The sequence below is a fragment of the Epinephelus fuscoguttatus genome, linkage group LG5 (genome assembly GCF_011397635.1).
Source record: "Epinephelus fuscoguttatus linkage group LG5, E.fuscoguttatus.final_Chr_v1".
Taxonomy (NCBI): Eukaryota; Metazoa; Chordata; class Actinopteri; order Perciformes; family Serranidae; genus Epinephelus; species Epinephelus fuscoguttatus.
In genome coordinates this window covers 32930469-32947117 of record NC_064756.1, presented here as the reverse complement: position 1 = coordinate 32947117, position 16649 = coordinate 32930469, and the positions used below count along the sequence as shown (strand labels likewise).

At 39.8% G+C, this 16649-nt stretch overlaps 1 protein-coding gene across 11 annotated transcripts in view; it reads right to left on the bottom strand.

Moving 5' to 3' along the window:
• tenm4 (teneurin transmembrane protein 4) overlaps positions 1-16649 on the bottom strand; it is a 250293-nt gene that overhangs the window by 88307 nt on the left and 145337 nt on the right. For 4 of the 11 annotated variants that reach the window (XM_049576261.1, XM_049576260.1, XM_049576262.1 and 1 more), the window contains 4 exons: positions 7728-7977; positions 4699-4773; positions 4366-4464; positions 2249-2484 (listed from right to left, as the gene is read on the bottom strand). In XM_049576261.1, the coding sequence (XP_049432218.1) occupies positions 2249-2484; positions 4366-4464; positions 4699-4773; positions 7728-7977 (660 nt within the window). The remainder of the gene's footprint in view (positions 1-2248; positions 2485-4365; positions 4465-4698; positions 4774-7727; positions 7978-16649) is intronic. The other 7 variants (XM_049576263.1, XM_049576266.1, XM_049576269.1 and 4 more) reach the window with 3 other exon arrangements.

The following is a 16649-nucleotide window of genomic DNA, read 5'->3' as shown; positions in this document are numbered from 1 at the left end:
CTGAATTTCAGATTAAACAATTTAAATGGCTCTGGTGACAAAAAAATGAATAATCAGATTTTAGTTCGTTTGGCCCCAAGGAGAAGCAGAAATGATTGCTTTCATGATTGTTACGGCATAATGCATATCTATAACAAATGTCCTCAATGAAGAATTCATTTATCTCGCTGATGAAGGCCATGGGAAAGGATCTGGCTGTTCTTTTATTGACTGCATGGATATGAACTACAATGTTCTCGCCATCCTTCAGAGCGAGAACAGATTCAACAGTGTAACCATTTATATGTTAAACAGGTATTCACAGCCAATCATATGTATATTACATGGGGAAGAAATATATTAAACAGAAGTGTGTATCAACTCATTATTTAAATTTGTAACAACGAACCAGACAGAACTGTAATTACTTGAATAAAAAAGGTGCTGCTAGTTTTTTTTATGTATATCACCAAATCCTTAGAAATGTCTGCCAATTGAGGCAACAAAGATATTCAATACTATTCAAATCCAGACCTCAAACATACCTGTTTGACATTACATTTTGAGAATCTTTACCTGTCTTTTCTCCGCTCACTGCACTACAGGAAACCCTTTGTCCTGAACTCTGTCACTCATTCCTTCTATATATTCTTTGTGTTATCCCTCCTGCCTACGCTTGTTCATCATGTCATCATCTCCAACCTTAGCCAAGATCACAGCACTAATTCAATCAACATGTAGTTTACCTACTTCACCCATACTCTAAAAGCTGCTGCTAAAATGCCCCAAAACTCCTTTGACCTTCCCACAAGCCTTTCTGTTTCCCATTCCTTCAGCACTGTTACTGCAGATGCTGCTGTTATTGTTGCAAACTGGTAAAATCCCTTGTATCCCTTTATGTTTTCAAGTGATAACAACAAATATTTTCTCTGAAGCAAATTTGTATTTTTCTGTGCTTTCAATGATTGATTTAAAGGTTCTGTATGCCACATTCGGAGCATTAATATAGCAGCAAACTGTTATTTACTATGTAAAGCAAAGAGAGTAACAGCGTCCTGAGCAGAATATGAGGTCATGCTACCTGTGTGTGTTGTAATCCAAGATTCTCTTTGGTGTGTTGTGAAAAGTGTATCTTCTAACTAGCTCATTGTCACCACTGCGGAGCGCTAATACGGCAGTTACCTCTGTTATCAGGATGGTATCGTCACAAAAGCATTGTGTCCACCCTCTAGTTCCCCCCTCATTAACACTGCTAGTTTTGTCAGCTCTGTTGCCGTCATTTAGCACTTTGTACAGAGTTAACACTGTTAGCTGCTAGCCGCCTGCTCAGCCACCTCCATGTTGAGAACCGTGTGCAGAAAACTCAGACACTCTGAATTTTGCATAGTGCCCCTTTGATTATCATAATTCAACTTTCGTGAGAGAAAAAATTCTGCCAAGTGTTACTAGGATTACTGGCAGAGCAACAGCTTGCTTGGAGTAAACAGAAGATGAACTGAGTAGCTAGCATGGTCAGTGACAGCCAGCATGGTGCAACAGACCGGAGAGGAAATCAACATAAAATCCAAGTCTGAACACAGAGTTCAGAACACAGTTAAAGAGGTGATCTCTAAGAAATGTAGAGGAACTTCATCACAGAAATTACTTGCAGAATTATGTGTCTTTATCAAATTATTTTTCTAGCCATTTACAAATGAATGTTTTGTTAATTTAGTCTTGTATGTAGATCGCAAAGATAACTTAGAGACTGTATCATCAGATACAGATATTATTCCCTCAGGGAATGACAGCAGTCAAAAACAGCAGAACTGATTTAATAGCATAACTCAGTTATCATAGCTGATTGTCCTTACCCGGCTGGGGCTGGTTATGCTGGTCAGGGAATTTTAAATCAAATACGATGAATATTCTAAATGTGAAAGTCCTCTCTTGTGTGATAGCTGATGTCTTTTTAATTCATTCCCTATCTGACCTATTCACAAGAGCAAGACACTGGATTGCCCATCTCTGCAGATTCAGTCAACCCAATCTATGAATGATAATGTTATTTCGGACGAGGTGTGTGGGCGAGGAGTCAATCTATGAGTCCCTATATAACTATGCTCATATAAGGTGCAGAGTGCAGATTCAACACTATTAAAACGGATGATAGAGGGAACACAATAGAGCATGGACTCATCCTCTGTCTGCAGTTAAGCGAGGGGTGGGGCTGGGGGCGGATAGGTAGAGGCACTCACCCTGGTGTGTAGAAGCATCAGAGGTGACTCACCAATAAAGTAGGCCAACAGGAACAGCAGTGTTACTGAGATGAGGATGGCACTGAGAGCAGCACATTTCCAGTTGCAGTGCTTATAGGGTTTCTTCAGGCTGAAGGCAGGTCGAGAGAAGGTGTTTCGAGGCAGAGGGCGTGGGGGAGGCGAGTACACCGTGCTGGAGGTCAAAGGGTATCCTGGTGATGTTGTGCAATACATTGGTGACGTTCCACCTGGTTTGAACAGGAAGTGCCTGAAAAAAACCCACGTTTTGTGTTAGTCTTATCAAAAAGAATCATTTCTCAGGGATGTCTCTCATCATAATAGTGTAGGTTACTGTCTATCTAAGTGCAGTCCCTTCCATTCTGTTTCTAAGCACATTCAATACTGTTACCATAGTCACGCTTCTGCTAGATTAGTGAGAATACTAAAGCATACTGGCTTTTGCTCAGTCGAAATTGCAAATCAATATTAAATCTAATTTACAGGACTAGTGACCGCAGCTGGCTCTTGTTTACGGATTCATGCCAGCACCGTGAAGAGTAATTCCCAGTAACTATGTGTCAAGGCTGTCCACAGAAGAGATACTGTGTACGGGGCCTCAGCATGGAGTCGAGTAGATTTACTCGCCCTTGAAGAACATGCCTGACTATCTCAGAAAACATGTGTAGAGCTGCATGTCCAAGAGCCGTATGATCAGCCCATCACAGAGTCAGTGGAAGCGGCACTGTTGTCAAGGCCGTTTTACTGACAAGCTTACAAGAAGCTCCTGAGCGACAGTGACATGAACGTGATTGAATGTCACATTACAATGTATGATGTGGAAAGTCACTGAGACCATATTGTATTTATAAATATCAGGACAAATCTTTGACACGTCCTATTCCAGTGATAGGAGATAACATGGGGGACTGTGTTTCATAAAGCGGCCATGCTTAACATTAATCAAAAGCAATACAACCCGACAGTGTGACTTAAAGGAATATTTTATCCACAAAATGATCATCTGAGTATCAGTTACTCACCCCGTGTTAAGTTGAAAGTAAACACATAAATAAATAAATCTCTCACCCATCTCATGCAGTATAATCCAAGCCTAGTTTATCCAGTGGTTTGCTCAGTACTTTCCAAACACGTGCATTTTTGCTAAAACTCTAACTATTTTAATCACTTCATATATGAGTATCATGCCTGGGCAAGTGCATGGGTTCAAACTCTGCTCATGCATTCCACTGAGCAGAGTTCAAACACACACACTTGCCCAGGTGCAATACTCATTCGTGCATGAGACTGTTTATGTGCAGGTGTGGTAAATAGTAAGGTTTTAGGCCTAGTGCACACATACACAGGTATACTTTTTTGGGCTTTCGTCCACACACAAAACTGTGTTTAACGCACTGAAAAAGGACCTTCAGTAAAACTCAGTCCAAGGTGAAGATGTTAAGAAACTTTGTGTTCAGTGTAGACAGGGAATAGACAGGGAGTTTTTGGCATATAATGTCAGACTGTGCACCGTTATCTCCTTTGTGAGGCATTATAAATGAGGCAACTTTTCGTACAATGGTGAATGTGACCAAAACAGTGCTGGTTTTAACTTTACTAACTGGACTTTTTTTCAGTATTTTTACTCATAAATGTGCAGTTACAGATGTTCAAAAACACCTGTGTATGTAAGGACTAGGTTTTTTTTGTTTAAATGCATGCGCATAGCACTGGATAAATCAGACTCTGACTATACAGCATGAGTTGTCTGAGAGTTTGTCAACGGATGTTTTGATACAGTTTTGCTGTTGTTTACCACGCTCCCCTTTTAATCCAATTCATCAACATTCCAACATGCAGAGCCATGCGAGAAAACAGTTATCTTTATGAATTCAATATAACACAGGGTGAGTAACTGATATACAAATCAGCATTTTTGAAGTATTCCCTTAATGCAAATTGTTAGTTGTATTAAACAGGGAAGGGACAAACACAGCAAAGATTCTAGCACTGCAGGAGACATACATTGATGATTGACAGCATTTCAAAACAGAGGATGTTTGATGGAAAAACAGCGCAGGCATCACTATTGTTTTCATGGCAAAGCAGATTCTGACAGTAGTGTGAGCCAGATAGCAAACAAGCAACATACCCGTCGTTGTACGAGGCATCTTGGTGTGCTGATGCCAGAATGTCCATCTCAATGAGGTTGTCCTGTAAAGTCTCTAGGAATGTCTGCTTTGCTATGTTTCTACATACAGGTGGAAAGATGGATATGAAGCTAGTGTGAGATGTACGTGCAAGAAACACAGAAATGCCAATACAGTATGTGATCACCAAGCAACATCAACAACAACTGACAAATGGAGATCGGGACAAACAGCGTGGGACAAAGAAACCAAGGCCCTTATGGAACTACTTCTACAAAGGTGTGAGACAAATAACATCTAGCTCTCTTTTTCCCCTCCGTTGGGCACTGCCATACCTTGTTTTGTACGAGCCCTGCCCTTCTCTGCAAGCGTCCTGCTCTTCTCTGATAAACATTAGAGTATTCTGGCTCCTTTATGGTTGTGATTGGAAGAAAACAATGCATCACTTACACATGAGAACCTTAAGGTTTCTAACACTTATTTCAGACAAAACACTTTATCTTAATTAAAGCTTTAATTACAAAGGTGTCATTAAGGTTTTATAGATTCCACATTGGATGGTATCCTTTAGTACAGTTGTTACTCATTTAATGGTTGCAACACTCTAAAAAATAACAACACATTTTCAGTTATATAAGTGTCTAGAGGCGCATGTCTGATTTCTCCCGTAATGCACCCCCCACCCCCACAAGTGCTCAGTTCCATAAGGATATACTGCAGCAATGCAATGGAGAAATGAACTGGCCACATGCAATGGGCAGGCTGAACACGTTCAGTGGTACAAGAGAAAATGCCTCGTTTTTGATCCCTGCCCCTTCGAGGCCGGTAGTGAAGTCTGTTCATGGTCTCTCAAGCTTGTGTTGTGGGGAAGAATGCAACTTTTAATGAAGAGAGAGAGATGCTTGGCAGAAACTCTAAAGACAATGGTGAGGCTGGATAGAGCCAACCAACTGCTGGCATCTCTCCAGTGAGCAGGATAAGACCTACCAGTGCAGAATTTAGCTGGGCCATTAAATTTCACAAAAGTGACAAGAGAGGGCCATTGTAACACTATTAACTAAGTAAAGGCGACGTTAAATATTTCTGTGTCCGTGTGGATATTACTAATGGTTTCCATTTCATGAGTGGAACTTTAATAGTTGATCTTTTTTTTCAAGGCAATAGGTCAGAAAGACTAGAAATGTGGTTTGAGCAGCACTCTTGCCTGTTGCAGATTCACTCTCCTCACCATCTGTTTTCTGCTCCACAGGGAATACCTGTGCAGGATTAACGTTGGAGCTGGATGACATGTAATCATTCATTATACCACTAACTGTCCTTTCTACCAGCTAAAATTGATGCTCATTTTCCTGTTGACTGAACCGTCTCACAAAAAAACTGAAGGAAGAGACAGTAATTCTATTCATGGCTGGTGTTTAGCCATGCCAAATTAGCTATTAGCTATTCTCCTGTCAACAATGCTCTCATTTATGGCAGCGTGTTTACTATATAGGCTATAGACTATAGTGTGTTCTAAGTTTTTCAAAGGATTGCTTTGAATAGAGCCAAACATTTAAAGGTCCCATATTGAAAAAGTCAGATTTTTGTGCATTTTTTTATTATAAGGCAGGTATGGATGGTATATAAATACTGTGAAAGTATCACTATGCATAATTCAAAGAGAAATGCACACAGTCTGTATTCAGAAACAGTGCCTTTAAACAAGCTGTCAGGACTCTGATGTTCTGATGTCACAATTGCACTATATAGACAGTTTCAAACTTAAAACATAAACTCTTGAAATTGGTTCCTTTATATTTCCTACTGAAATGTTGTGCAGTGTATGTGAATGACATCAGACAGGAAGTAAACATGGACCCAAGCTGTTGCCAAGCAATTCCAGTGAATTGGTCTGTAAAGATAGAAAGTGCCACAACAGCGCTGTTAAAGTCATTCCCCGGCCACAATGATGGTGCTGAGACACCATGAGCGCAGATGTGGAAGAGGCGAGACACTGACCAATCAGAGCAGACTGGGCTTTTCTAAAAGGGGGCTTGTAGAGACAGTAGAGGTGGGACTCACCACAGGATCCATAATACCATATTATCACGATAAAATATTATTGTGATTTTAAGCATGTTGCAATAAAATACATTTATAACTGTTTTTCAACAGGACATTATGTCCCCAAAGGAAAACTTGGTCAACATTGGTTTTATCTATTGAGAAAGTTCTCAGTCTATTCAGCCTTGTTCTGCAGCAGCAAAATGTTTGTAATGGACTGAAATATATTGTATTATTCAAGGAGGCTACCTAACATTTAATTTGTATTTGTCATTAATATGACAAATACAAATTATTTAAAATTTTATATAGACTAAAAAAATTAAAAAATCAATTCTTGGCACTGTGTGACGATACGATATTGCAACAAAAAATATCAGGATACTATGCTGTGTCGATTCCCCCACCCCCCACCCCTAAGAGACAAGCACTAAAATGGGGCATTTCAGACAGGGGGTGAATACAGGTATATTCAGGCTGACAGTACTAGAAAAATAATATGTTTTTGAACATTAAAGCATGTAAACATGTTCTAGTAGAAACCCAAAATACAAGTATGAACCTGAAAATGAGCATAAGATGTGATAAAAATAAATATGTGATAAATAAATAATCTTAATAAGGAAAAGATCATTTCTTATCTTCAATAACTTTCTTAAAGTCAAGGATACACAATCGATTTTTTTATTAGCTCAGTAGGTGACCTGGTTGCACAGAGGAGCTTTGTTTTGTTCGGGTGTTTTCTACTGTTAGCAGTGAAATGTGATCATGATGAGGGTTGAGATAATTTGCCTTGCTATTCCTGATTTCAGAACGCCATGCAATAAGACCAGCCAAAGAAATACCAACAGATATTCCCTTTGTTACAATAACACTTGACAGATCTACTTCACACAAGGGCCACCTATCGAGAAATGTGCTAGAGAACTGAGTGCTGATTAATATGAAATAAATAAAACTTGGGGCTGAAGTGGAAGAGCTATGAAGCCTGCTCACGGGAGCCTGAATTTAATTTTGCAAGAACTGTTTCATATCCAACTTGACCATAATCACTCTGCTGTTTAGACTCAATAGCCTCCACTGTTAGGATTGCTAACCAAAATCAGCACTTTTCTCTTGTTTGCCACAAAATCATGTTCATCACAAATGTAGGCCTTTGCCCCGAGCAGGATATTTTCCATTTTATTGCTTTGCTCCTTGTTAGCACTGTGGTAATTTAATATGGAGCTGACAGCATGAAAACCTTTGTTCAATGGCACTGGCTCAAGCTCAGTCTTGCCAACATCTCTATACATTGTCAGGGAGACAAGTTACACAGTACCTTGTTTCCAGGGGGATGTTGCTGTTGAGTAGCCAGTTGTCCTGCGTGCTGCCGGAGTCCTGACCACTGGCCGGACCCTCAGGAGGAACAGAGCTGTCTGTGGGTGCGGGACTTGGGTTACTCCGCGGCGTGTAGTTGCCCCTGTTCAAGGAGTTAATGGAGGCCGCATGGTGCTGATGATTGGGCGAGTGGGAGTGGGAGAGCGGTAGAGGAGGTGTCCGCAGCCGAGAATGGTTTTGAAAGGCTCCGTCTGAAAGGAAAAGAGGAAAGGAACACGTTAGAGAAATGTTAAAAGAGAAGAGCTTCAAAACTACTGCAAGTCCATTGAGGATGTGTATTCCAACAAGTTTGTGAAAGTGTGTGCTTGTGCGTGCGTCTGTGCTAACAGGGTAAGAAGAGCCTTATGGTGTTATCTTTACTCCCTGAGCTACAACATTCAGACCGATGAATGATTAGCCATAGTTTCACCAGCAGTACATAAATTAACACCTAAGCTCACGACTAATTTCACTGACGAGCTGCAAAATCCTCTCATGAACCACTCTAAAAAATTTAAAAAAGTCCCTCTTCTGCTCATTATTTCTCCAAACTGGTCTCTATCAGAGAGCTTTCTGCCTCCCACAGAGACCTGTGACAGTTTACTCAGGCCAGACACTGGCTCCTGTGTAAACAGACGAGTTGGCCTCTTCTTGAAACTGACAATTCTTTAGACATTTATTTAGCCAGGGAGGGATGTTTGAGCATGCATAGTCTTTTAATAAAAATAGCCTGTTTCATTTTGTCTTGTACAAAATGTTTTGTCACAGCTAAAGCAAACTGAACATTTAAAGCAGAAGCCAACAAGTAACAACGGAACTGTTTTACATGCACACCTATTTTCCACTATTATTCCACACTCTGCATTTGATACAGGTCATGTAAACAATTTATTCTGTTTGGATATTCCAAATAAGGTCTTTTTTTTTTCCCAAGTGTAGCATTTTCTGATAGACATCTGGGACATGCCAGTATTAATCAGGTTTTAATGGCACTCTTTAGACCACATTTGGAATATGTGTCTCAATTGGGGTTTTAACAGCAGCTGCCCAAAACAAATCCCACATTCCCAATCATAAAAGAAACACACCTACTTTGAAACATTATGAAAGACTTGGATATTAACACATTTTTGGATATGTGCAAGTCTCACAATACCAACCTTTAAAAAGGAAGCTGAAGGAATGAAAGAGGGAGGCTGTGTTCTCACAGTAAAACAAGATCGTCAGCCGTACAAAACTTATTCTACATCCTATTTTGTTGCAAAGAAGCTAAATGGAACAAGCTGCTCAACCTGTTCCCCTTTTCCTTATTTTGACATGATAAATGACATGTTAGGCCACGTTAACCACAGTATGCAAGGCTGCATGCTAACACGAATATTAGTGGAATATTCACTTTCATTAGCCATGTAAACTGTTTAGTAGTGTTTTTGGTATAAATGCAAAAACGTACTAATTGCAGTCAATAAAAGCCATTTGCTTTGGTAACAATCCACCATTATCAGATGCATGTCATTTTCAGATTTGCAGTGGTTCACCTTTGAAGAACTGATTCCGTCCAACTCTCTGTCCTCTAAATGACAATTCATATTTTAATCTTAATGAATGTGGGCTGTTATTTGCAGGCTTTACAGCTGAAAAAAAAAAAGTGGTGCACTGCGAGTTTGTCTTTGCGGTCATACTGGATTCTGGTCTTTCATAATATAGCAACAGCTAGGATGAACAGAGCGGACACTCAGACAATAAGGGGATGGATAGCTGCCTTTGATAATCTAAAGACTTGAACCTCATGCTTTAATCTCAGCATGCAACCGCCCACCATTTTTTCCTTTGTGATTTGTTCACTGTGTTTGTCAATTGTATATGTTGTGCCTAAAAATACAATAACCATCACAAAAAAGGACAATCACAAAAACAGAGCTCTTAGCAGACAAAACTTACGCTTTTTGTGTTATTTTTTTTGTCCAGGTCTTGTACCAGCTCTATTGTCACACTACATTGGAGGTTTTGCAACGGCTATATATGAAGTCTATAGGAACAGGTTGTACCCAAAGGTTCTATATGCACTGTTTGATCCACTCTGTACTTCACAAGATAGAAGACCAATGTCCTTGTGCACTCTGTATCCATTTATTTCCACATCTGTTAAGCCATTCATCAATCAATAAACCCCTGGCTTTACACAGAGTGAAAGAGTGGCTCTCCTTTATAGCAGCAAGTCTCCTTTATTTCACAGATATCCACAACACTAAATTGCCAATTTACAGTAGAGACAGTGGAATATAGACACAAAGAAGGCTTATTTTGTATAATCAGCTCCTTTATTAAAGCAATACCAAGTGACGCCAGTCAAGAAGCTTAGTGTCATTTTAGATTTTTTTTTTCTTTTTTTTCTGAGGTCAGGAACATGAACATGCTATTTCAACATGTTTCAATCACGGCAGACTGATAAACAAACTGTTGAGGTGCAAAACTGGCTCTACTCAGAACAAAGTAGCACAAGGCTTAAGTGCTTGAGGCATTTTCAGAAAGTGGAAAGAGAGCCATTGTGTTCTCATATAATGTGCTAACGAATGGCTCAGCAGGGAAAAACAAGACAACAATGTAGTGTGCTGCATTTAATCCAAAAGCACATCCCTGTGTCTGTTTCTCCAAGGTTTTCATACACATGTGCTTTACAGGAAGCCTGGCAATTCTGCACATACTCACACTTATAGTGTTTCTGCTCATTTCTATTAATGTTCTGTATGTTTCCGTAGTCATCAACATAAAAGGCGAGAGCACTAATTTTAACCTTCGGACTCTATTTTGAACCTGGCTCACTGCCACATAGTCCACGTTTTATAGGATGAGCCAGTGGAAGAAATCGAGCACTATATCATGCATCTGTCGCACTGATAGATGGTTCCATACTGAGCACACTTTTGCACAATGCTGCCCTCGTAATTAGCTCAGCTACTGTGAGTGCGCTGCACACCATGGTCCTGATGAACAATGGACTGGTGTGAGGTAAAACCACACAGTTGTTGATGACCTCCCTCCTGCTCAGTAATGTACCTGATCTCTAAAGCCATTAATAAGGTTATGCTAATTCGATACACGGACGGCACAGACATACGCCGAGAAATACATCACAAGGACAAATGCATCACTGCTCTGCAATGCATTTACCACTAGGGTAAACAAATCCTTGACTTCCTATGACGATCAAGCAAATGTGGGGAAACAAATGATTAATTTTTCTAACACCTGGTAACACTGTTTCCTCTGAGGACCATACTTGCAATATATTTTAAGATTCATGTTTTCTGTTACTTCGCCCACACCCTGGTTTGAAAAGCACCGTAAGCGGAACTGGTTATTAAAAGACCAATGGGCAAATTGAAGTTCTTATGTTTTCTTTTATGAGCTATATTATTATTTGGAATAAAAGCCAGAGTACCTATGATTTATAATTTGTCATTAACAACACAGTATTATAAAGTATTTAAAGGTCGTAGGATTTACAGGGATATATTGGCAGAAATGGAATGTCATATAATAAGTATGTTTTCTTTAGAGTATAATCGTCTGAAAATAAGAATCATTGTTTTTGTTACTTCAGAACAAGCCATTGATATCTACATAGGGAGCGGGTCCTTGCCCACAGAGTCCACTGTGTTGCACCACCATGTTTCTACAGTAGCCCAGAACAGACAAACAAAACACTGGCTTTAGATAGGACCATTCGACCACTGTAGTTAGCAGCCCCTCAGTGATGGGAGCATCTTTAAACTGCTTTATTCAGTGTTTTTTACCGGTTTAAATCACTGAGGCCAATTGTTCTGTGGAGGAAGAAACCTCTGTGGATAATTCGGCTCCCGGTAAAAGACGTCTAAACAACAAACACTGAAAGAATTCTAACCGAGAGCAGTTTTAGCTGGTTGCAATCTGCAATCCTCACTGCTAGATGCCACTAAGTCCCCCTAAATCGTACGGCCTGCACCTTTAAGAGTGTTCTGTACATGTGGTGCCCAAATGTTTTGCAGTCTATGCAGAAGTTTCGCCACAGTAAACTCGCCTACTGATTTGCATCTGAGCCATCACCATTTGAATGCATTGTAGAACATGCTCCAAAGAAGAAGAACCACATAAGCACTGCATCATGATTTAAATTCACAACTTGACCACATGCATGTGTTCCCCTGTCAAACCAACAACACTTTATCAGCACAGGTAAATAGTCACTGTTTAGTGTGTGGAAATAAACAGAAAGACGAAAGAGGCGAGTATATGAGACAAAGCACAGAGCAACATGACCCCCACAGATGTGGTGATTCAGCAACAATTATTCACTACTATCCAAAGGACAGGAAAAATAAATGGTTTTCTATTGACCTGCTTTGCACAACGAAATTGGCAAGAAAAGGAGATTCATTTGTTATCAGAGGGACAGAGAAGGAGGACTTTGCTACAATAGCTTAACTTTCACATGGCATTCAAAATAGAAGCCTAAAGATACCCATTCAGTCTGGGAATGTGGGTTTTTCATTTTTCTTCCTAACAGATGTATGCACTGGTTAAGGCCTCCTGACGCTATTCTAGGCAAGTAATTAAAGCAAATCCACTTCATTAGCCGGGACCTTAACCCCCACCATGAGAGATAACAGACGTGCTTCTCTAATAGTAAGATGTTATAATTGCTGGGAGACAACTGTCCAACTTGTGAGGTATCAAATGGCTATAATATAAAATTAAAGCCTTCAGGGAAAGAAAATGGGTGTTTCAAACACCTTAAAGTATTCAAGTTGGTGTAAAACTAGGAAATGGATTTAGAAACAAGTTATTATTTTTCGGTTGAGGACTCGGAATTTGGGATTTTAACATTTGTTGAGCTACTGAACGTACTTAAATAAATCTGGCACTTATCGCATTACAGTGAATCTCTGCATGTTTTGATGCTGATCCTGAACCAGATGTAGAATAAAAGTTTCCAAATATGTTCCATTATTAAATAACAAACTCAGAGGATTGTAAAGCTTCTGTAGACATACTGTGTTTGCTATCTGAGTGCTTTCTCTTCCTGAAAAGTTAATGTAGAATTTGTGAAATGCATTTATTGTATGCAGACTGCAGTGTGGATTTTTTTGGAGACTGAACTGAGTATCCAAAGGTGATACAAATCAACAAATCCCAGGAAATAAATAATTCAAACTGTAAATCTGATTTGTCAAGGGACTGCCATACATCCCTGTTTTGTTACAGTTGTCTAGTAGTAGGCTATACTTCGCCAATAGATCCTGTTTTTTAAACTGCAATAGTTATCTAAATTAAAATGTCGAACGCACGGACATGAAAGTTTAAGAATGATAAAAATTTTATAAAGAGTAACTTTTCTTGTGTCAGTGATTTTAATGAACGCCAACTGTCGCAGTTACACAACAACAAAACTACCTCTCCCACATGAGTTAGTGAAAAGAAGAAAATCCTGTTCCTTGGAGTACATTTTTGCAAAGCAGCACATTAACGTTGACTTGTCAGTAATGATGCCACTCTACAACTGAGAAGTACTCCTGCAAATGTCACCCTCCACATCAGCTGCCGTCCCTGACTAAAATCAGCAACGTAGTCATGGAAATTGTTTTATAAACTGCACTAGAACAGTAAACCTATATGTATAGAACCAGTCTTTTTTTAACTGGATACATTTTTCATTAGTTTCTTAGCTACCAGATGGTAGCTTTTGTAGATATACAATGCTTAAAGCCATAGTTGGTAACTTGTATAACAAAAGAAAATCATATTTGCTGAAACTGTCAGCACACAGCACTAAATGAGAATGAGAATGAAAAAAATCATATTCCTCTGGCTTCTCTATTAGCGTGTAGGGCTTCTAATGGCCTCACTGCGTATGAAAAACACTCAGCGCAGCTGCCAATTATGGCAATCACTGCTCGGTTAACTGTGGTCAAACGAGGCAGTGCTGATCAAATATGAATCAAGATTCTGTTACTGCTTTGTCTGTTTCTCGCCTGAAATGTTTTCAGAAATATATTTTAGTGTACCGTTTATCTGTTAAATGAGAAAAATGGTGCAGATGGTGGGCAGTGCTTGGGACGTTGGGTGACTGTCTCAGACATGGCTGTCAGGTCCCAAAATTTCTCTTGTTATTAGTGTGCCACGGTTTGATAGAAAGAAATCAGTCTCATGTACTTCTTTCAGAATATTGTTACAGTTTCAGCAAAAAAAAAAAAAAAAAAAAAAAGTTTTTAAAAATGTTACCAGCTGTAGCTTTAAGATGTTGGGAGCAATCAAAGCAAGATATGTCAATTGATGTCAAATTAAAATTGTGACTCATTAACAAAACATAAAAATGTTAAGTTTGATATGTAGTTATATCCAAAATCTTTGAAATATCTCCACTGGTTGATATCTACAGATAAAAACATTACAGTGGCACCATTTCTGTCACATTCATGGAGGAACACTAGGTTCCAACTTAATGTTCAGCTCTGCAGTGTCCAGGAAGAAGGTCTATTTCTGAACAAGGACAGTGGATAAAATCCACAGCGCCGACAGTCACACCTGATGAAATAAAAAGATATGACATGCCATGGACACCCGATCAACGCATTGAGGTGTGAGCCATTCGATACAGAATTAATCAAAAGCTATTCAGCGCCCAGATAAATCATTAAATCTTGCTTACTGCTACAGCCCCTATGGCTAATCATAGGAGCAAAATTTCCGGTTGAGTAGCATTTGTCTATAAAAATACAAATAGAATTTGTCATGAAGGCAGTGAAGCTGCACTCTCCCCTGGCTCCCTGATGCTGGTTCTCTCTGCTGGCCCTGCTGTTTCCTACACCATTAGAAAAGTCTGAAGGGAAGAGCCACGCGGGAATACTAGCTGTCTTTCCTGGACTCATTTGAGAGGTAACAGGTACCACAAACAACATGTGGTGGGTATAACACAGCTCTTGACTGGCTCTCTAGATGGGAATAAGGGGGAAAAGACCTCCTGGAATCTGAATATAAGCTCGCCCTCATTACTAACTGGAGGAGAAAAATCCTGGTATTGTACATAACAACCTGCCAACAGCCGTCACTGCGGACACCAAATGAGGTTTGAAACTAGTTTCATGCAGTACGTATTATATGCACATGTGGAGTAAATGGTAATACAAGCCTTTGCTAAAGTAAACTCAAACATATAAACATAAAATAACAATGTAAAAAAAGATGAAGCAAAACAATTTTAAAAAAAGAAAAGAGTCAAACTGTGGTCCATCGCCGTTTGCAACCTAATCCATTAGGACTAGTCCTGGCATATGCTCCCCTCTCCCTTTTTGAGATCAAATGGATTTTCTGTCACTCTTTGAGCTGCCTTAGCAAGAACAAGACAAGCGGTTACGTATGCTCTGTTCTCTATGTCACTCTGCTGCATATCCATCAAGAGGTTGAAGATTTTGTTAGAGGGCACAGATGGTCTGCAATTATCATGGAATGAAAGTAATGCATCTCAATTTATGTCAGTGAAAAGACGATATGTAGGTATGCAAAATGCATTATCCATGGTGTGTGTGCACTGACGAACAGCAAGTTGAATGGGACCAGACAAATTGTCTGTTGGCTCCAGTTCATTGATAACTCAACATCAACATCAAGAGAAAGCGATTCCTTTTGATATGACAACTCAGAACTGGAATCTCCCAGATTCAGAAAAACAGGGGCATGGCATGCGAGTGCCATGTGCTACTCATTAAATTATTATTCAGCCTCAGATAGTTCATTCCTCATGGTGCCTGTGGATGAATTACTTTCTGGACTGACCTCTTTTAACCACATTTCCCCCGTTCTTGCAGACACAGGGGGATGATTAAGCAGTTCAAATGAAGACTTATTTGAATTCACACACAACCACGTCCCCAAGCCTTCTACCCAGCTCAGCATTCCTGCTTGGTCAGCTGTGAGGTGGTGGTGTGCTGGCCCTTTCACCAGGGAGCCCGGCTGCACTGAAAGCCAACACTGGCCGACCCCATGCTGTTTTGCATTAAGAAATGCTAATACTGGGAGGTTGCAGTGTCTCAGATCTTGTGGCTCAGCATGGCAGCGGGCTCCCACTGGCAGTCTCCCCAGGAAGAAGCCCCTCGGAGAAAGCCCAGGGCCACAGTGAAACACATGCTTCACAAAAGGACTGCAGGCTTCAGCGAGCAGCCTCGTCAGCCTTACAGAAACCCTGGCTCAGTGTTCCTCCAAATGAAAACAGGATCCCGAAAAAGGAAAAAAAATAAATAAACACTGCAGCCTTGGAGGCTACTAATGTGAATAACGATATGCTGCTGAGAGCATTTACTTGTTCAAAATCCAGCATAACATTTTAAGTCCTGTATGTGGGCTCAAAGATGACCTTGAGCAAATGTAATCTGAAGTGATAAAAAGCCACCTGTTTTCCAGTGCAACAGATACACTGTGAGCCAATTATTTTAGGCATACATAGTTTTCTGTGGTTGTTTACCGACAGTAAAAAAGCAAACATTTCCTGCACCGTGTCAACTCTGGATTTGAATATTTCTTCAATAACTGACCTGTATGTCAAAGAGATCTGATTTGATATTCCAGCCATTTTTACCATGGTGGCTTTTAAATTACATTTTTGCTCATGTAATTCTCACTGAAAACCTGAGATGCATACTTAATTCCAGATTACACTACATTTGGCAACATGGAGTCTTTTTTTTTTCAATCCCAACCTCTGCATGAAACAGAACAGATTAGAAATCCTTTTCCATAAATTTGATTAGACAATTCTGAAAATGTGTGATCTTCGATTTAATCACGTTGGCTACGCATTTGTGGATCCATAACCCTGTTCTGTACGCCAGATCTAAACCACAACCTATCT